Source organism: Neopelma chrysocephalum, unplaced genomic scaffold (assembly GCF_003984885.1).
Source record: "Neopelma chrysocephalum unplaced genomic scaffold, ASM398488v2 Primary Assembly neopelma1_97517, whole genome shotgun sequence".
NCBI lineage: Eukaryota > Metazoa > Chordata > Aves > Passeriformes > Pipridae > Neopelma > Neopelma chrysocephalum.
This window is the reverse complement of record NW_020926159.1, coordinates 269,300-291,518: the sequence shown is the minus strand read 5'-3', so window position 1 is coordinate 291,518 and position 22,219 is coordinate 269,300. Positions and strand designations below refer to the sequence as shown.

The following is a 22,219-nucleotide window of genomic DNA, read 5'->3' as shown; positions in this document are numbered from 1 at the left end:
ATATATAATAATATAGAGAGTATTGTATACAATATTACAATATATTTTATATATTATGATATCTAATATATCATATTATTTACTATTAGTTTCATACTTTGTGACAGTCACTGTTTGCTTAGAATTGCAGAGCACATGTTGTTGCACTGCACTTTCTTGGGCAGAATTGGACAGTCTGGTTGCTCAGGACAAGTGAATCTCCACTACCTTCAAACTCTGTCCCGCTGGAGCCTGTGAAATGTCCCACCATCACCCTCCCAGCACAAGGCACATCAGACTTGATCTGTATATTCCTTGTTAGGAGTCCAACCTCTGCAGCCAAAGGGATGCGTCTCCCGTCTTCCGTGTCATGGGAACGCCCTGGGGATTGTCGGGAGAGAAAATGTGATAAGTGTCTATCATACCTATAAACCAGAGCTTTGAGGGACATAAAGCCTGACAGCTCATGCACAGCTCCTCTGCAGAATCTGCACTGACATTCAGGTGTGTTTTTCCTCCAGCACAATCTACGTGCAGCAACACAAACCCAGAAAGGCCACCTGCCCATCAAATATTCACCGTGAGCTTATATTTTACCCAGATATATCATTTTTAGAAAAAGAAGGTGCTAAACCTTTTCCCTGCGGTGTGCAGGTGCCAAACCAATGAACAGATTCACACTTCATTTTTTCAAATCTCTATGTGCTGGAGTTACTCTTTAGCCCACCGCAGAGTTGATCTCTCTGAATTCTCCTCGGGATCAGAATAATGCCAATGCTAAAAAACTACTTGCTTGTGTCTGTTTTCTAAAAGTCTTTCCAAAGACTTTTTTCAATGCTTTTCTAAATGAGACTTTTGCACAAGTTTATGCAGCTGTCTGGCTTGGATTAATCTCGGGTGACTCTAGACATCTACAGATATGATTTATGCACAATGGAGAGCAATAGGCAATTCTCAAGTGGAATTTGTTGCGTATTTTATGCACCTACTTTAGGGGTAGATGATATACAAGTGAGAAGGACGTATTTTATGTATTTTTCTGCTTAATTATCAAGGGAACTGAGAGTGACTAACTCATGTGTGAATATTTGTTGTGGGTATCTCCATTTGCCCAGGTGAATCCCAGTATTTATCTTGCTCATCATTCTCCCCTCAGTCCTATTTTTTTTAGCTATATCTAACAATTGCTTGATGTGTATACAATAATTTCACCTCACGATACATTTATTATATCTTCATTAGCTAAGAAAATAGATTAAGAACAATGATCTGGACACAGGACTGACTGGCAGGTTTTGTCCCTCGTGAAAAAAAAAGGAGAGGCCATGCATAAACTCATAGAAATAGAGTCTAGAATTGCTATCCTTTGAATTGCATTTTTTGTTTGAAAAATGCAATTGTCATAAGAAATTGTGCCATGGAGGCTACTATTGACTAACACTGTGGATAACTGCAGAACAGGGTTCAGTTCCAAGTGAAGCTTTGATTACTGGCACAGCCATTTAAACACCAGACATTTTAAACATGATATTTTTGAACCTTTTTATCCATCATCCTAATTTCTGATCCTACAAGCTTGAATAAAATCAATTTGAAAAAATACTGCTATGCACAGGAAAAATTCTGCTCTTGGAGCTCTGGAATTTGACCTGTAAACAGGAAAAATTCTAGGTTTGGAGCTCTAGAATTTGACCTCTTAATAAAATGTTTTTCCTTTTGTTAAATAGATGGTAATAAATTTACTTTATTAACTGAAATAAAAGTAAATATATTATCAACACTGTATCCCTTTTTCCAAGTAAATATAGACCCCATACAGTCTACATGGGAAATAGAGTTATATGTAGATTTTATGTTTATTTACATATTAGATTAAAAGTACATGGGTTTCATATCATGGAATTGATAAATTTTTGCACTTGAAACCCCACAAATCTAATTATTTTGAAGTTTGAAAAACAGGTTTATTTTAAAATAATTTTTCAGTTTTTGACATACCATTGTGCAAAAGGTCTAAACCCCTCCATTTCTTTTTCCTTTACATTATCATTTACTTTCTCTCTCTGTTAAGCAGCTCAACTTGAAGCACCAGAAAGGTTTCCCAAATGATTCAGCACTCAATTCCATTCACAGAAATTCATGTTAGAATCAGCTATTCTGTGCAATCTTGATCATGTTTTCAGTAAGAAACAGTAAGAAAAAAAATCACATGGAGAAAGAAATGAAGAAACCTCAAGAAAGTAGAATTACTCTTGGTGAGATATGAAATGGAAAGTCAAAGTTTCAGAAGAAAATTCAAATGGAAATTAAAATTCCTTACCAATGTGCCTGTGCAGAAGGTGTTCATGAATTCTTATACTATGACCATGGGCTTCTTTAAGTGTAACTAATTCAGCTTGGTGGGCTTCATAGGAGGAGGAGGTGATCACAATATCTCCACCATGATCCCAATCTACTTCATCCTCCACAAAAATCCTGTAACGCCAAGATAAAAATTTAATGTCATTATGAGAGTTATGCTCACAGATTTCCTAAAAAATGAACAAGTTTTGCCCAGGCAGATCTCAGAAAATAAAAAACCACAGGCTATGCTGTAGGAAAAAGCCCCTTCAGGGCTTTCTGCAAAAACAGATGTCTGAGATACGTGGGAGGAAATTAATCCTGAAACATCTATTTCACACCCTTGATTAACAACACGTACAGTCCCAGCCCAGAATTTCAGGGCTCCTGTTGCCTCTCAAAGACACATCAGACCATTTTTGGTGCCATCAATAGTCTACAGAGCTGAAAGTCGGCTTTGGATTTAGACAACAACCATGTGTAAGGTCGTGTGGGTTTATGCACTTGGCATTGAAGCTTCCACTGGAGTTGGTTGGGGCAGTCAGCAGTGGGTAGAAGGAAATCAGCTCTCTGAATTGGGCACATTGAGTAGGATTTGATTCCCTAAGGAGGTGCTCTTGCTGTCTGAGATGTCCCAGGATATCTAAGACTTCAGCTGGTAGATGTGATAGGACTTGTTCATGGAGCATTCCTGGAGACACAAGTGCAAGCCACGAAGGGGACTCGAAGGCATCTCATACGAGCCCAAAGTCACCTCACATAGGCCCAAAATCTCTGTTTAGGTACCTGAATTCTGCCCTTGGTACTGAATATCTTCTAGGTACCAGCACCTAAAACTTTGCTGGCTCTATTGGGAGCTAAAGTGCCTTTTTAAACATTGCACAAACACCTATGTTTATCTGTTTTAACCTTGAACTGAAGATCTCCCTTCATACTCTAAGTTATATTTATAGTTCAGGGGATTTTTAACCTCACATAAAGAAAATAAAAGCCTTTAGTGAAAGCAAAATGGATAATGATCAGTGTTTATCTATATTTCATAAACACTTTGTCCTATTACAGGGTGACTGCTGGCCAGATGATGATCTAAACTCCTCAGGTAATTATTGGGAAAATTCTGACTGAATTCGGAGGATTCAGTGAACTCAGAGAATGCCCCACATGCATTTAAGAGTGACAGAGGTGCAGAGAGAAAGAAAAGTCCTGAGAGGATGTTGCCAAGTTTTTCCAGAATCTCTTTCCACAACTTCTTTCAAAGATGAGTAGGCTCCAGGTGAGTACTTCCAGTTTTTGGTGCCCGCAAGCAGTCAGAGGAGAAATCTACCAAAATTTAGGTTTCCTTTGTTGTTTAGAGGAAGCACTGGATATCTTCTGAAATAGCAGGAAAGTGCTGAGGTGACAGAGAACTGTGTATTGTTCAAGGATAAATGCACTGGCAACGAGGAAGCAAAACCACACGAAGTAAAAATAATTGTAGCATGTGTTTGGGATTTTTGACAGTTCACATGCAACCCATACTAGAAGCTGAATCTTAAATCCAGTCCCAGGCACACACTCCAATAATAATTTATATCTTGTGGAACCAAGTGTAACTCTTCCGACTCTTGCGTTTCAAACAAGTTTAATAAGAGGTAAGCAAAAGAAAATATGGTTTGTAAGAGATGTATGGTTCTTGTAAGAAGCAAGAAATCTAATATTTAAATTTATTGAAATACTCATTTCAGTAAAAAAGTGATTTTCTTTTTTTTTTTCTCCTTCTTTTTGAAAGCATAAATCCTTCCCTAACTCAAGTGCTGATTCATGCTGGAAAAATATATACAGCAGCTTCTCTCTCTTCTTCAATAAAAAGCCACTTCCTCCAGCTTTCATTTTCTTTCAGCTTTCATATTCTAACACTGACTTGCCTATTTCCTGTATGTAGCCACATTAATTCTTAGCTGGCAATCAGTAGACTTTTAATGATAAATGGCTTTTTTTCCTTTACTTCAAGAATTGAAACATCTCTTTGTACTGTATTTAGACTGTATGAATGAACTCCAAACACTTGTATCTTAGCAGCTCATGATATTTCATATAAAACCTCTGGCCAGCAGCCCAAGTCCATCCTGGATCCATTTCAGTGTTTAACTGGCAGACTTCAGTCAAGAATCTGCTTACTCTGAACTCTCATCTTAGTCAGGGAAAAAGAAGAATTTCCAGAGGGTGATTCTAACATTGCATGGTTTGAATCAGGGTCAGCAATGCATCAGCTATACAGCAATCCAGACAATTAATCTACACTAAACACACAACTGAGTGAGAGCTAACAACACGTGAATCCTACAGGTGAGCTCTTTGTGCTTCCACTGCCCAACTCTACAATCATTTTCCAAACAATTCCTTCCCTAAATGCTGATATTTCACCACTACCCAGATGGGAACTCTTCCAACAAGGCTTTGTAAGGCCTGACAGATAGATTTTCTTTTTTTTGAATATCCGTCTCTCAGTTTAAAATGAAGCACTTGAAAGAATTACAGCAAAAGGGAATAAAAATTTTGTGCAACAGGGGATCAGGAGTGAGAGTTCCAGGGAGAACTTCACAGGTACCACCCCACCCAATGGTCAGTGTATGTAGAGGAGACATCCTTCTGCAGACTTCTCAACTATTCACTAAATAAGTATCTGTGGCAACTCCACTTAACCTGCCCTAGGTGATGATTTTGGCCAAGCCTTCACACTGAATTCATGGGTAAGTGATGGTGAAGATGAGTCTGCAGCAGGGGCTATAGAAGTTTATGGATGGGCAGCATCAGGAGACAGAGAAAGTAACATTTCAAAGCTATTTTTGCCAAGGGTAAGTGAAAATGTGTCTATACCTTGGGAGATTCTGAGCCCAGACAGAAACCTTGCTCTGCAGGCTATACAGGCAGCCTTACATTCTTTCAGCCAATTGACATTAATTAAATATACAAAAAAACCCATTGACTCTAAGAGGAGAAATTAAGATGTTCATCCAGAAACCACCTGGTAAAGGATTGATCTAAGGTGCTGAAGATCAATGTTCATATCTCAGTTTTGCTTAATTCAGAGATGAGATTTTAGTGTAGGTCTCAAAACAAAATTAACATAATAATCCTCAAGATATTGGTCACTTTCTTATTGGTCTTCTTATAAAAAGAAAGAGAAAGGAAGAGGGAGGGAGGGAGGGAGGAAAGAAGGAAGGAAATCTCAGCTTCATTCATCTTTAGAATTTTGATTTCTTTAGCATTAAAATTAATCTGTGTTGGAAGGACCTTAAAGACCATCTAGTTTCAACCTAGCAATCATGGCACAATTTTCTTGCAAGATGTAACATAGTTTTTCTTTTTCTATTTAGACATAGTTTAAACAGAGCCCATCACAAAGAAAAAGAATAGTACAACTCATAGGAACATTAACACAAGTCATAATAACACGAGTCAAAACTTAATATTTAAAAGCATATTTGGGCAAAATACCACCTTTCATTGCCAGGGGCAATATCAGTTCCCAGATGTGTCCAAGGCATTTTAGGATAAGCACTATAAATTTGCACCTGTCCATAAACCCCTGGAAAAAAGCAGAAGGAGGAGTTAAAAGGTTAAGGGAAAGAGAGACTTGAGAAGAACTGAAGCAATAACTAAATATATGGAAACCTTTATATATATTAAAGTATGTTTCTACATTTTATGAAAAGTGTAAGAACAGCACAAAGCATCCACTAGAAATACAAAGTGAACTAGCAATAAATCATTAATAAAGTAAAATGACCATCACATTCACATGCAAGAAATAGGATTGTACCACAGAAGTCTCCTTGACTCAAATTAGAATTGCAGACAATGGTATTCACCACTACCAAAAAATAATTATTTAAGTAAACAAATTAAGTAAAAACTGAGGGATGAAGGATATAAAAAATTACTTAGCTATTATTAATCTTTCTGATCTGTGAAAAACCCTTTTTTTAATTTTTTTTTGGGGGGGAGGGAGGAAAAAGGACCCAAAACCAGAGTAAAAATTCAAAATATGAAAAATTTTCCTATAGATGACATGTCTGAGAATATTAAATTATAGCTTAAAAAATGTGTGTACCTTTGTTAGATGTTTTCCTGTACAATATAGTAACAGGCTTAACAGTGGCAGATTTGGCTATTCAGGCTAAGATAAGCTTCCTATGGAAAGGGGAACTCATGTTTCATACCAATATTCCCTGGTTGAACATTTATACCCTCCAGATGATCACAGTAAATCCCTTCAGATGCCCGAAGAAGGACCAGCAGCTTTAAATCCCTTTCTAGGGGATGTTGAAAAGAACCTGCAATAAAGACAGAACAGCATCAACCCACCACAGAGGCATCAATGGTTTTTGTAATGCTGAAAATGGGGGAATTAAGGGGGAAATCTGTGTAAATCCAATTTTCAACAAATATATAAATGGCTGAATTAGCATTTCCTTTCTCAGCCCATTTTTGCCTTTTTGCTCCTTTACAATTTCACCAGTTCCCAGGTAATTCGTGTGGCAAGGATGGGAAAAATGGTTTTTCCCAGACCAATGGAAGGATTGAGGGAGAAGAGCAGGGGAGAAGAAAATGCCCAAGAAGTTTTGGTGTGTGCGATGGTGATAATTCTGTACAGTAAACTGTATTCCAACTTTGCCTTCATTTATTTCACCAAGGGTAGTTTACAGTTTCAGAAGAAAATGGCCCAGCACTAAACAGATACTAAGGAGGAAAAAGTAGGACAGTTTTTGCCCTGGAGAAATGTATGCGGAGTCCAGTAAAGGAGTTCAGCGTTCCTTTAAAATTAGAGATTAAATCAATTATGCAACAGAAAACTGCAGCAGATGTAGAACTAAAAAATATATACATATCTGTACAAAATTAGCTGGCCTGTCATGTTCTTTTAATATTTAAAAATTACTAGTTTGGAAAAGAGAGCTGATTTTGTATCCTAAAGAAACACTTTGCTTTAAGAGCATTTTTTTTTATTTAAGTGAAATCGATAAAACAATTCATTGTTCCCCACCAGCGTCTGAGTGATATCTGAGGATATTTAAATTTTCTGTGCAGCTTTTAAATGAGTAAAAGGCAAAGAGTACAAGATTTGCATGCTCCCCATCTAACATATCTCACACCAGTGAGCTCGTGTTTCTCTTGGGGCATGGAGGGGATTATCTTACAGTGTCCATCGTTCACCCAAACCATCTTTGCCTTTCTTGTTTAAACTCCCAAAACTGTGATGTGAAGAGGAGAAAATCGGGAATTGGGCTGTATCCAAATATGCTTTCACAAAACAAAACTAAGTGATACACACTTTGGCCACTGATGCCCGAGGTTAAACAAATACCCACCTAGAGCAGCAGCAGAGTTATGGAGACATTTGTGTCTATTTTTGTACTCAGGGTGATTGTTTTCCTGCTTCACCCTCACAGTGAGTTGTGATTTAAAATATTCATCCTGAGCATACCTTTGCCAATCCTCAGGTCATCCATACCCCCTGAGATATAGTATTAGCTACACTGAAACAAAAAAAAAGGCTCCACAAAAATGTTGGGAGACCTTTATGTCAATCTTACCATGTTATTCACAATTACAATTTCCTAATTATGATGATGTTCCCTTAAAGTGAGGGATTAATATTAATTATAATTATAAATTGCTGTTGCTGGTTTTATTGGTTTTATTATTTTACTTCTGATTACAAAACATTTACTATTCTAGTTAAGTTGGTTAAAACCAGCTGTGTAATATACCCAAATCGCAGCTCAATTTTAAAACCATTTTTAAATAGACTTCCAGACTTAACAATCACATACAAAGGATTGGAAATTGGAGTTCTATAGGACTGAACTGGAAGTTATCATTCCCTTAAAAGGATTACATCTACATTTAGTTAATTTTTTTTTTTAGTCCGAAAAAGCACAATATGTTAAGGAATGTTACCCTTGTTGAAAAAATAAGCACATCAACCAAAAATGTAATCAGAGTGAGAAAAAAAAAGAAAATAAAAAAGGGAAGATAATATTCACAGAAATGGTTTAGTTTCTGGAAACTGTAAATGGTAAATGACACAAAAGAACACAGGAGTGGTCCATTAGTAGAAAAATTAGACTTATTTTAAATATATTTAGAACAAAAATAGTCTTAATACCTCCTTATTGTCATTAATAGTTCCATGGTTTTAAATCAATGGATTTCAGTAACTTGAATGCAAGTGCTACTGAAGAGTTTACCCAGAAACTCATTGGACTATGAAGGAGGACTCTTCAGTAAGTTTGGGATCACTCTTGATGTCTCAGAGCCCTTGAAGAAAGCTAATATTGTGCCAATATTTCAAACAAAGATAAAAGTGAGAGCCCCAGGTAATTACAGGCCTGTCAACTTGACACTGATTCTAGGGGAAAAATAAATAAAAATGGAATGTCCAACTCTGAGCACCATTAATAAATCATTAAAGGTGGATGATATAATTAATGCCAATCAACCTGCTTTTGTAGAAAAAAGGGCCTGTGAAACTTCCTTGTTATCGCCTTCTAATGAGATTACAGGTTTAGTTGATAAAGATAATAGCTTTGATATAGTTTAATTGGCTTCTCCAAGGCACTTGGCTTAGTAGCACAAAACTTTGTGATTAACACACTACACTGGTACAGGCTGAGTGACTGGAATGGGGACATGGAATCAAACAGGTCTGGTCTTGCAAGCCCTGTGGCATGTGATAGTTTATTAGTCACCCAGAGTAGTGTGAAGATACTGAAAGTAAGTAGAGAGGCTGACACAAATTGGGGGGGAATAAAAGAAAAATAAAGAGATGGGACAGTAAATCAGGAATAAGTTGAAAGTGAAGAATTAGGAAAGAAAGTGAAGAATGCTATAAGTGACCCTGCTTGAGTAGGGAGTTTGGACCAGATGACCCACAATTGTCCCTTCCAAACTTAATCATTCTGTGGCGTTCAAAATAACAAGGCAACAGGTCTTGATCTCTCTGTGGATGGATGGAGAACAAAGAAATCAAAGGGAAAAGCTGAGTAAGGTCTCAGATACACACTTTGGCTTAGTCTAAATTCAGCCCTGCAGACCGGCTCATGAAAATGAGGATATGAAAACAGCAGCTATGTCAGTTTACTCATAGGGAAATCTAAAATAATAAATCCAAAATAATTAAGTCACTGGTGCTGCATAAGTTTTATAACCTTACAAAGTAACTGGCATATGAAATCACAGCTCTTGTAACAAGTAGCTTTCTTGAAACTACTAAGTTGCCATTAACACGGGAATCATGATCTCTGTTACACATCAGTGAAGGATCTGGGTTTTAAGTGCCCGTTTTTGAACTTTGGATGCGAAAACTTCAGGTTTCTTGTCCCCCTTTGCTGTGGTGAATGAGTCCTACCTAAGACCACATCAAACCGTTGAATTACCCATCCCGCACACGAGATGCACAGAGATGTATCTCACTTCATATCCTACTACAACTGGAAGGCTCAACAATTTGATGAGCAACCTGGTTGATCAGAAGGTGAGATAATAAGGCACTGCTGGCAGAGAACGAGAAAATAGGTAATTGCAATGTGGATATTACTAGAAGCTGATGGAAATGTCTAGTGAGATCTGCAGAAAAGGTCAAGAGACACTAAAGACAGTGGCAGGGCTTCCTCAAACACATATTCTTCCAATTGCACTACACAGTGCAAAAAATCCCACAAACTTATATGATAATCCTGTGTTCGGAAACAACCTGTGGTGTTGATAAAGTCACCACTGATTCCATGCTTTCCTGAAGTGTGAGGTGCATCTGCCTGGGTTGCAGCACAGATCTGTTTGCACAATGGTTGCAGTTGGTTCCTAATCCTTCATGAGGTCTAACATCTGGAGAGGAGAAAACTTACTGTGTGAAAATATGTGGGAAAAAAGAAGGACAATAGAAATAGAAATGTGGTTTTTTCTGTCCAGATTTTCACTTATTCTGGACTGCAGTCTGGATCTAGTTTGTTGTTGAGTTTCAAAAGCATTTTCCATTGTTTTTGTATTTCAGTTTTATTCCAGATATTCTTCCTGATAGATTTTTGCTGTGTTGTTTTTTTTGTTTGTTTGTTTGTTTTTTCATAGCAAAACCCATTCAATTCATTCCTAGAATAGTGGGTGTTTCCTCCCTTTTAGCCTTCTCTTTTTTTCACAACATAACACTCTGTAACAGCTGTTGTACATGAGAGCAAGGAAATCTTTGAGATAAGATCTCCTCCCTCCCATTGTCAAGTAGGCTTTGCTAAGTATCTTGCTGTGACCATCTCCAATACCAACTCTCTGTTTCCCGAATCCAAAACTTCTTGGACACTATGCACCCAGCTATTTTGAAAACTGTGGCATACTGTCACCAGGCAGCGTGAAGAGATTTTACTCATGGTCGATACACAGCCAGACAGTCACCTACTGTTGGTTCTTCCTCTGGAGCTTCCTTCGGTCAGGTGTTCAGCCTGCATTCTGCAAAGAAGCCTGGAAAAGCACCCTGAAAACAAGGAGACCTCACTTGGTCGCCTCTTACAAGTAGTGCTGCCCAATAAAAAGAAAAATTCAGACACAGACAACTGTGGAGTAGGAACCAGCAGCCAGGAGTGGGAGATGAATGTCCAAGGAATAAGCAGTTGGACATGTAGGATGGCATCTGAGAGTCCTAGTGCCCTCCAGATCCTCTCTGTGAGGATACCTCAGGGATCAATGAAAGAACAGTGGCTTTTTAAGCAGAAGCTGGAGGTTTCTGTTGGTGGAACATCTGAGTGTGCCCAAAATGACAGAAAATCCTTATAGTTTGGCAAGTGAACCATTATTTCCTGGGAGATTCACATACCTACATTTAGTTTTCTTGATGCAGATGTTTCCAATGGAGATTTGCTCTAGATACCTGTCTGAAACTGTCCCGCTGACCGCAGGGGCTCCACTGGCTGTGATGGTTAGATCTCTACTGGAACAGCAGCTCACATGATGGTGTCCACATGTGCACACTTAAATTTGTGCATCCTAAACTTGTGAATCAAATCCCTTCCCTAGATGATATGATCAGTTAAAAGAAACCAAGTGACTTGGAAAGGGTAAAAGCCAAAATCCCAGAGGCTGAGCTATTAATTTAAGGGGATTGAGATGATGCAATCAGCTTTTCAAACAACTTTTTTTTTTTTATTATCAGGGATGAAAAATTGCTTTCAACACACCAGCAGTGTTCCATCTTCATACAAGCTGAACAGCTGTGCAGGGGTGATACGTGACTGCAGGATGGGACTCAGCTCACAGATAAAGAAGGTGGGTCCCACAGAACTAGAGAAGTTGGAAAAGACAGTAAATTGGTGAAACTCACTGGTGCCCTAATTGTTGCTGTAATTCTGAGCATTAATCAATACTAACACATGGCCATTTCATGAAATACAGTGATTTACCCTTTGGGGAGTCAATAAGGGGGTTCTTCCTAGAAAAGAAAGTGAGTATATGTATTAGAGCTCTTACCACAAGCAAGATAAGAGGCATCAGAATTGTCTGGGGTTTCATCTCCAGACAATCAAGCCATGAGCTAATGATGACCTTGGGCTTCTTGCTTCCAATGAGTGACATGACTGACAAGCAGCCATCACCAGATATATGAAAAAAAAAATGTGACAAGTTGAAACTAAAACAGAGAAATCCAATCCTATCTGGATAATTACTTGGCAAGTTCTACTGTAAAAAGCAAAACCAGCCTGCCAGCAAAGAGCAGCTGAGTGCAGTGGAGTTCAGGATAAGTCCGGAAGATCAATTTGTGCCAAGTGAAGTTCAGTGTTTTCTTCAGCTTCATGGAGAGCTAAGGGCTTTGTTCAGCAGTGGAACAGGACACCTTCTGCACATATCATCTGTGTTTTAATGCCTATGGTTTAAAATTAATGGAATCATTCTAGCTGAGAATGGAAAACAACTCTGAGATGTCAAGCTCAAATTGCTTATCTTATTCTGACACAGGTATGCTACTGACATTTAGCAAATCTCTTAATCTCTCTGAACCTCAAACTCTCCTTAAATAAACTGGAAAAATAGCCAGTTGTGGTTTTTTTGCAGCATGATAACACAGAGAAATAGAAATAAAAGATGTTACTAAAATTTTATTGCAAATATCACCATCAAATAAAAGACTTTGAAGATTTAAGTGAAAGAGAGAAGCTCCTTATCTGAGAGTGTGGGCTACTAGAGTAGAATTAATCAGAAAATCTTCCTGGGTACAAGAACAATGAAAGCCTAGGAGCACTCAGAGATATTACTGTGGGGATAGATCCACATATTTTACTTTGGGTTTTCCAAGGGGTCTGGTAGAATTCTTTATCTTTAATCATCTCACACCTCCCATTGATTCTGTTGATCATCATTCCCACTGGATTGTGATCATTATATGAAAGAGGAAAGTGATGATTGACCCTGCAAAGTCAAAAGTGTCGCAAGAATCATGATCTCCCAGCTAATACTGTACTTTCTCATCCCAGTTTGCCTGTAAATTATTGTTTCAATAAAACTAGTGAGGTTCTTGTGTTTCTTAAATTCCAATTTTAAACTGATTTTTTTATTTGTTATGTATTTCTCATCACTACTCAGTTCCTACATACTCATAGTCTTAATTTAACCTTCTGACTTTGTTTTTTCCCTGCAGATAAGATGCCAAGAGCTCTGGAAGACACCAAAGTCCAAATAAGATGTGTTTCTAAACTTATTATTGTTCTCTAGCAGTTTAAATAAAAAAACATACTTGGGCTCTACCAGAAAGCCTTTATTCCAGGCCATGGAATCAAAAGTAACAGCACATGGCCAAAGATTGCTACACTGAAAACAGGGCATGGAGAAATTACACAACAGGCAGGACCTGGGGATTTGGCTCATGTGATGCCAACCTGAGATCCTGCTCAGGCAACGCTGAATGTTGATGTCCACATCTATTAAATCTGTTTACTAAACTGTCTCATTATCTGGTTTGTGTCAGGATTTCTTTAGGGTGTGGTAGAGTTGGACAGATGGGCTTCAAAACCCTTCCTTCAGGCATGGAACAGGCAGGATTGGACAGATGGGCTCCAAGACGTTACCTTAAGGCCTCGAACACAGGGGAAGAGAAAGAAGAAGGGGAGGAAAAAAAAAACCATGCACTCCCAGCTCTACAAGCAAGCAGAGAAACCAGTATAAGATGTGGGAACCTTGCAGTCTCTACTCACCATCATCTGAAACAGCTGAAACAAGGATAGCTCTCCAAAAGATGCTGGACTATGACTCAACAGCTGCAAATACCTGCTTGGCTTTTAATATCATTACTACTCACAGATGTGCTGGAGGGGAGTTTGTGCAGCAAAGTGACTCAATGTTTTTTTAATAAGGGTTTTTAGCAATGAACACATGCTTTTTCTTAAAACCAATATGAACCCATATTTAAAGTGCAAAGGAGCGTAAGTAAGAAATGACTGACACTCTTTTAAGTATACATGTATATTTTAACCTCACAGATTAAGCTTTCCAACCTTTTTTTTTCCAAAGAAAAACACAAGACAGCAAAATAACTTTTTTGGCCAGGACTGTATTAACTAAACAGTCCCTTGAGATTAACAACAAACAAATATTGGAGTAGACTTCCTCAGGAGGTGATTACACAAACAAATTCTCTTTTTAAAGTTCATGAAACCAATCTTGAGAAAGGTCAAGCAATGATCAACAATGCGATCCCAGCATCCTAAGGATTCCTGTAAGTAAATATAATGCCTGCCTTTAGGAACCTTAATATTTAAAGGCAATTATGTGAGTAACTACTTCTGAATGGAAAAACACTGATCCTGTCCATGGCAAATAATGTGGAACAGCTCCAGTGACTCTGGGGACTCTGAAAACCACAAGAAGTAGGGACAGGGTGGTATCTTTCTGGGATCCTGGTGCTCATCTGCACAGAGGGATGAGAGACACAAATGTGCTGAATCCAGCTGTTTCATGCCACGGTGTGTGATTTCCAAGCATTCTGGGGATTCTCCATGACCCTTTTTATCTTGGTTTTAAATATTTCTGTGTCACAAAAAGTGTCCTACTAACACCCACAGACACCAGGCACTGCCTGAACACCAGGGTAGGTCCTGCCCTGAGGAATTACTGTCTCATAAACCAACCCCCGGGTAGTAGGGAGGACTTTTACACGTATCAGATAAAATCTCTGCCACAGCGAAACCAGGAGTGAGGTGAAGACTGCAGTATTTGTAATGTGTTGCTATTAATAGGTAATTAGCTCCAGTGGATAATCATCGTGCTTAATGTGGATTTTGGGTGTCCACATTGCAGATATCCAGATATCTACAGGGCATCAGGTTGGACAGCATGCTTACAGCAACACTCTACAGTCTTTCTTCACACTTTTTTTATCTATCAACAGCAGAAATAAACCCCAGGCATCCAGAAATGCAGCTGTTCTTCACTTACCCACTCTCAGAGCACCCCCAAGCACGACGACACAGGCAGCACTCAGGACATTGCTGGAGTTGCTGGGGAACTCGAGGGTCCCCAGGATGTAGAGTCCTCTCAGAGGGGGAAGAGCTGTATCCACCAGGATGGTCCGGTCTGAGGAACAAAGCAGGGGGCTGTTAAGGTCAGTGGCAGCCTACCAACAGTACTTGCCAAAAAGTGTAGCATGGTGGTGAAAAATGTCACCTTGGCTTCAGTTTTGTTTTAATGAAGTTGGTTTTCATAGAATCATACTATGGTCTGGGTTGGGAGGGACCTTAAAATCATCATATTCCAAGCTTCCTGCCATGGATAGGAACACCTTCCACTAGACCAGGCTTCTCAGAGCTCTATACAGTCTGGCCTTGGAATATTTCTAGGGAGGGGGCAGCCACAACTTCTCTGGACAACCTGTGCCAGTGCCTCACAGTAAAAATATTTCCTTCTAATATTCAGTCTAAATGGTTTCTTTCAGTTTTAAACCATTCCCACCTGTCCTGTCATTCCAGACCCTTGTAAACAGTCTTTCTCCATCTTTCTTGTTGGCTGCCTTTAGGTTTTGAAAGGCTGCAATTGGGTCACCCCAAAGCCTTCTCCAGGCTGAACAATCCCAATTCTCTCAGCCTTTTGTCACAGCAGAGGTGCTCCATCCTTCTAATCAACTTATTAGCCTCCTCTGGACAGGTTGGTTAGAACTACCAGAGCAGGGTTTATGGGTTTGCAGCATCCACAACCAAAGCTTCATCTACAGCTGAGGCTCCATGGGGTAACTGTAATCTCACCAATGAACATATAATCATATTTACAGTGACATTGTTGCTTGCTTAAGTCTCATCATACGATGCTTGAACCTTTAAAAATTAATGTAGAGGGCAGCAAGTTAGAGACATATTAGTCTCACTGGGCAAATCTGTCTTTGTTTATGAGAGTAAGACTTGTTCACCCAATGCAATGAACCAGGACTAAGTCAAGCTGTGTCCAGACAGCATGGTATTGAAAACAATAGGAGAGTTCTCTTGAAAAAGCCAAGAACAAAATGCCCCATCCCTGGAAGTGTTCATGGCCAGGTTAGATGGGACTTTGAGCAACCTGGTCTAGTGGAAGGTGTCCCAGCCCATGGCGGGAGGGTTGGGATTAGGTGATCTTTAAGGTCCCTTCCAAGCCAAACCATCCTGGGATTCTGGGATTGATGGAAGTGAAAAAATCCAGCAGTATTAAATAGGTGCTTCATGGTGCAAAGAGTTTGAAATTCCCCACCTTGTCAACAGGTCGACAAGCTGTAGCCACACACCATAACCTCCCTCCAGTGACACCCTGTCACTGCTTTTCCCTCTCTGCAGCCTGGCCTTGCTCTCTCAGCTTTAGTGTATAAAATCCCACCTGTTCCTCACCATTCAGGAGGATGCTTACACCAACACAGTCTACGGGAAGCCAGAGTTCATGGAATCATTAAGGTTGGAAAAGACCTCTAAGATCATCAAGCTCAACCAATCACCGGGTCCACCGTGAGTTCTTCCACTCTGTGTTCATAGGATTGCTCATTCTCCTCTAATAAATCAGTTAACAGTGATCAGGGGAAGTACCATTCTCTCAGATCCTTAAGGAGAAAACAAGGAGGATGTTTTTATATTGCAGAACAGAGTGGGGACTGTTGTGTGTTGAGCCCAATGACAGCATCACTGCTGCTTCCTAAAGCTGCAAGTCTGCACCTGGGAACCTTTTAAATGCCAGTTAAGATTTCCAAGTAGGACATGAGGAAGGATGTAAATGGTGTATCTTTAGAGGCACCCCATTGCACAGAGGTGAATTCCACCCTCAGGGCCTGTCTAATGGTCTTTGACGTCACTAAGAGCTTCTCAGTAGGTTGCTCTGGAAAACAGCTCAGGCTTTGAAATTGTGGTTTCCATCCCCCTCTGTTACTGACAACAGTAACAGTTTCCAGATATGGTGCATCTCTGAGTCAGTGGGTGTTCCTGGAAGAATGAAAAGCAAGGTATTTCCTTAGCAAGGGGTTCAATGACATGATCTAATCGAGACTTTCATAAAAATAGCTTGCAGAAAATGAAAATCTTCAATATGATGACAGCTGATCCTACCCTACCCAGAGATTTTCTGTGACTTTCATTGATCTCACATGCATTAATTATGAGGCATAGATACAAAAAAATGGAAGAAATTCAGGAAGACACAAATTTTCCAATGGATTTTGACAGATTGGTGAGAATGGGCCATTTGAAAACCCTTTTGGTGTAGAACATAAGAGGAGCCAAAGTGTCTTGGGAAGTGGATCAGCTACTTCACAGTTTCTCTTCTGCCTGTAGCCATTAACAACTGCTTTGCATGAAGACACAAATGACCACACAATGGGTAGCAGAGGGAAAGTCCTTTTCCCAAAATATGTAATTAGGAACTGACTGAAACAATTTAGCATAAAGATTTAAAAACACTCCCAAGCCCTGTTTGCAGTAAACATGATCAATATGACTGTATGAAAACCCATGAAGTGCACTAACAAGTGGACTGAAAAAATATAAGTAGGCTGCCTTTAATCATAGCATTTCCTAGTTTTTTGGCTCCTTAGTTTTGCAATCCTGAAAGAGCTTCCAGGAAAAGGAAATTTCTATTTCAGGTTGTGTTTTCAGGTCTGGGGTCCTGGCTCTGCTTACAGATTTGTTTGTCTTCTGCATACATGTTCCTACTTGATCCCTGTAACCCAATCATCCCAGCTCTTCCTTTTGCCCCCTTTCTTTTATTCTTTCTCTCTGGACATTAGCAAGAGACACCCTGAAAGCCCAAGACCTCTGTTCTCAAGGACTATACCAAGTACTGCTGCCACCCATGGTTACTCTGAACCCCTCGTCCCAAAACAGATTCCCTGCATCCTTGGGCTAAAAAATCTTTCAAGCATGTAAAATTTTCACAGCATTCAGATGTAATAAGTCTCTAGGGAACAAGTGCTTTTTTTTCCCCCTAAATCTTATACTATTTGTACTTAACATGTTTTTATAGGCATGAAGGAACTCCTGTCTATAATCTCTTTACAGGACAGGTAGAGTCCCATGCCCTGCAGAGCTGTGAAGGGAAGGCACAGTATGTGAGGATATGAAACAGAGAGGAGAATACAGGGGGAGATGTTGTTAGAATGGTATCTCTCAGACAGAAGGGAAGAATCTAGTTTGTGAAATCACAGCTCAAGAATGTGGCAAAAAGCTGCAGTTGACAAAGGCCATAAGTATATTCATCAAACACAGGCTGAAACATTTTTACAAGGAAGAGAAGCAGCGCTCCCAGGCATGCCATTTATATGTCACATTTCAGTCTAGAACAGATATTTTTGCTGAGTTGCACATCTTTCTAAAGAAGGTTTTATAAAGGAAATGCTGACTGCTCTGTAACTGCTCTGTAATCATGTGTGAGCTTTGAAACACAGGAGTGAGAAATTTCCCCATTCAGAGATATCTCTGTAAACCTATAGTTTCCTCAGTTTAAAAGGACAACACTCTGGGGTGTGATGCTTGGGGTGTGAAGTCCTCAGATGGCGAAATGTTGCTCTGTAGAAACAACAGAACACTCCTTTGAGGGGGGAAAAAAGTCCTTCTGCACTTGAGGAGAAAAGCAAACAAATTCAAATACAACTTCCTTACATGGTCCTTATAGAATGCACTCATTTATCTCATGGGGGAGGTGATGACTAAGCAGTTAAAATAATAAACTTTAGGTCACTGAGCTCAAGGGATTTACTTTCAGAGAAAGACAAACCAGAGTTGCTTTTCCCCCATGAAGATATTTCTATAGTGGCAAGCGACCACTTTCAGCAAACCATAGTTTGAGTCTGAAAACAGGGCTACATTTCATTGTACATATATTTTCTTCAGACAAAAAGCTCACAGGTATGGCAGAGTTTTAATGTGCAGACATACAATGCTGAGAAGTCACTAATGACTCCAGCAATGACACGAAATGCCTTTGATCAACAGCATTGCTGTATAAAACACCATAGCATGCCATTGAATGGAAATCAGGCACAACAGAGAGCTATTATATGAGATACAGTACTCCAGCATTCATCTCTTCAAACAGAAAACTTCAAAGAAAATCAAAATCAGAAAATGAAGAACAGAGTGAATTCCACCACTGGAGAAAAAAAAAAAAGAAAAAAAGAATAAAAAAAAAAAAGGAGATAGAAATTGCCAGAGGCTACATGATATCATATCAATAGCCTTCAAAACAGCATTCCTTTGCTTGGAATTATAACACATTCTCCTTCCACCCAGAGCACGCTGCATCAGGAGTGTGTCACACTGAAAACCATAAACCAAAGCCCTGAAAATCCGAGAGCTTTGGGAAGCTAATGCCACTGCTGGCTGCTGGAAGGGCATGACTAAACTCCTGCAGCTTGTTTTTCAAGATGGTGTGACTGCTGAAGCCTGACGCATGTGAGAGGTCCTCGTGGGATGGCTGCGGCTCTGGAGGATGAACCTCCAGAGATAAAGTCATGAGTTGTGGCAGCCTGAGCTGAGGATTTCCAGATCAGACTGGAAGAGACTCGTATCTGCTGGGGAGCCAGAGACTGAGCGGACTTGGAACACACCAACGCTAAAAACCACTTTAACGTGAGCGACCCACCCCTGCTGCAAGTGAAATTCATCTTTGTACTAAGAGTCTATCAAATCCTGAAGTCTCACCAATCCTTTCAAAACAAAGCAAAAGAAAAAAAATAATAATTTCTTGGTACACAATCCCAATTTCCAAGCTCTCCAAATCGCATCCTCTATGTGTCAAGCAGATGCCAAACAATGGCACAAAAACCTGGCTTCCAATATGTATATTTTGATAATAGAGGTATTTTCAAACTTTTCAAACTTATAGAATCATAGAATATGCTGAGTTGGGAGGGATCCACCATAGTCCAGCCCATTAGGCAGCCCTAAAGATGTGATTTTGCTTATTTTGCTAAATAAGCAAATTAAAGTCACTAGCTAAATTTAGGCAGTGCCCCAGTTCTTCAGTGAACTCTAGGAATCCACGTTCATTGAGAGATATTAACAACGTCGGACCAAAATCTTCCCCTGCACTTCCTCATGCTAAAAACAAGCACTGAACATCTATTATTTGCTTTTATAACTCTAAAACTGTTCTTTGGGGGCTGAAAGGACTAACCCAGTAATGCACAGCATACCAGAAATAGGCTTGTGTCTTGGCTTTCAACCTGAAAATCATTATAGATGGCTCCCAGAAGAGAATTTTAAGTAACCAGAAGACAGCAAGGAGTAAAACACAGCTGCATCTTTCCAGGAGTGAATCACAAAAAGTTATTTGGGTGTGCAGGGCAGCATAAAGTTTGGGTGGTTTGTAGGGTGTTTATTCTCACAAGAGAAAACTCTCACTTTTTTGTAGCCATTTAGAGTCAGTCTCATTTTAGAAGGTTGTGCACAAACCACTGGAAATGGGAAGGGAAACATCCATAAAATGCTACAATTAAACATAAATTTAAAAATTGTTGATTTCATTTTAAATCTTGGGTCCAAGCAAGGGGTTGACTTTCTTTAAACTGGAAACTCAAACACTTGTGGCAGCAAAGCAAAGCCTGAGAAATGGACAAAAAATTTATCTTGTCTGACTGCATTTTAAATTTGAGCAACAAATCCAGTGCCCTTATTCCACCAGTGAGGACCATGACTCTAATTTAAGGGCCTGCACACTGTTGACTCCAATGACAGTAAGTGCCTCAACATATCCAAGCCAGCAAGATTGAGGAGGGAAAGCAGCAATAAAATAGAGGGAGGATGATCAGAATAGGCAGGTACACAACAGAGCAGTATCCTCTCAAAGTAGATGGTATGATAGATAGCTTATGTTTGTGTTCATGACCCACAAGGATCATCCAGTCCAGCTCCAGGCCCTGCACAGGACACCCCAACAATCCCACCCTGTCCCTGAGAGCATTGTCCAAATGTTGTCCTTGAGCTCTGGCAGCCTTGGGGCTGTGACCACTGCCCTGGGGAGCCTGTTCAATGCCCAACCACCCTCTGGGTGAAGATCCTCTTCCTAATATCCAACCCAAACTCCACCAACACAGCTTCATGCTTATTGCTGGAAGGAAGAAGATTCACAGTGTGGCTCTCCACCTGTCCTAGCAGGCAGTGCATTTTCAGTTACCAATCACCTCTTTCTTTTTAATCCATTATGCATTTTGTTGTGGAGTTTTTTTGACCAGTAAAGCCCCTCTGAAGAGCAGGGACAGTTTTATTGTTCACTCTGGAGCACCCTGCACTGAGGAGGTGATTTAGAACTGAGAACTCCAAAGGTCTCATCCTGCTACTCATGCATTCTGGTTTCGGACAGATATTATTGTCCTGGCCCCTCAGTTCCGTCCCTGCCCATGGTAAAACACAGATTATATTTAATAGCCCAATCTTTGCCCTGCTGCCTCTTAACCAGTAGGCACCAATATGTTAGGGAGAATCCCTGTACCTCACCCAGCAGCACAGACATGCCCCAGTTAAACTGACCAAACCAACACTGCTCTAAATTCATGGGACATTACTTTTGACCCCAAAAGCTGTAGGGTCATGCTGCACAGTGCCAGGCCAGAGCTAACGAGCTTTGTCTCTCAGGAGACCTAATTAGTTCTGGTGCACCACCGTGCTGATGCAGCAGTGTTGTCTCCAGTCCTAGAACTAGATCAGTTTTGCTGGGCTGGGGGCAGAAATGAGCAATGCTCCAGGCATGGCTTAGTCATGAAGGCCATGGTCAGCATCACAGGGCAGCTAAAATAAGTATTTTATTGAAAGGATTATAGAATCATGGAATTGTTTAGGTTGAAAAAGACCTCTAAGATCACTGAGTCCAGTTGTTAACCCAGAACAGCCAAACCCACAACTGACCCACGTCCTCAAGTGCCACATCTACGTGTCTTTTAAATCTCTCCAGTGATGGTGACTCCACCACTGCCCTGGGCAGCTGTGCCAGAACTGGACAACTTTTTCAGTGAAGAAATTGTTCCTAATCAAACCCTTCTCTGGTGCAACTTGAGGCTGTTTCCTCTTGTCCTATCACTCATTCCTTTTGAAAAGGGACAGCCCTCCACCTGGCTCCACCCTTTCATCAGGGAGTTGCAGAGAGCAAGAAGGTCCCCCCTGAGCCTCTTTTTCTTCAGGCTGAGCACCCCCCAGCTCCCTCAGCCACTTCTTGTGGTCCAAACCCTTTCCCAGCTCTGTTGTCCTTCTCTGGACATGCTCCTGTGCCTCAACTTTGCAGGGAACACAGAGGAGTTTTATTCATAGGTGAGTTCGCATTGCACCAAAGGACCATCACAACCTCAGCATCCAGCTTCCTCTCTCCTGATCTGATCTAAACAACAGAACTCCAAACTCTTGGCCAAACCTATTTATTTATTCAATTTTTATTCCCTGCTTCTGTGTAA

The 22,219-nt window shown here is 40.1% G+C and overlaps 1 protein-coding gene across 7 annotated transcripts in view; it reads right to left on the bottom strand.

Annotated features, from left to right (window-relative positions):
- PKHD1 (PKHD1, fibrocystin/polyductin) overlaps positions 1 to 22,219 on the bottom strand; it is a 254,701-nt gene that overhangs the window by 73,816 nt on the left and 158,666 nt on the right. For all 7 annotated transcript variants that reach the window (XR_003532415.1, XR_003532416.1, XM_027672673.1 and 4 more), the window contains 5 exons: positions 14,773 to 14,910; positions 6,522 to 6,635; positions 5,800 to 5,887; positions 2,300 to 2,454; positions 208 to 360 (listed from right to left, as the gene is read on the bottom strand). Coding sequence is in view for 5 of the 7 variants with exons in the window: in XM_027672673.1 (XP_027528474.1) it covers positions 208 to 360; positions 2,300 to 2,454; positions 5,800 to 5,887; positions 6,522 to 6,635; positions 14,773 to 14,910 (648 nt within the window). In the remaining 2 variants the exon portion in view is untranslated. The remainder of the gene's footprint in view (positions 1 to 207; positions 361 to 2,299; positions 2,455 to 5,799; positions 5,888 to 6,521; positions 6,636 to 14,772; positions 14,911 to 22,219) is intronic.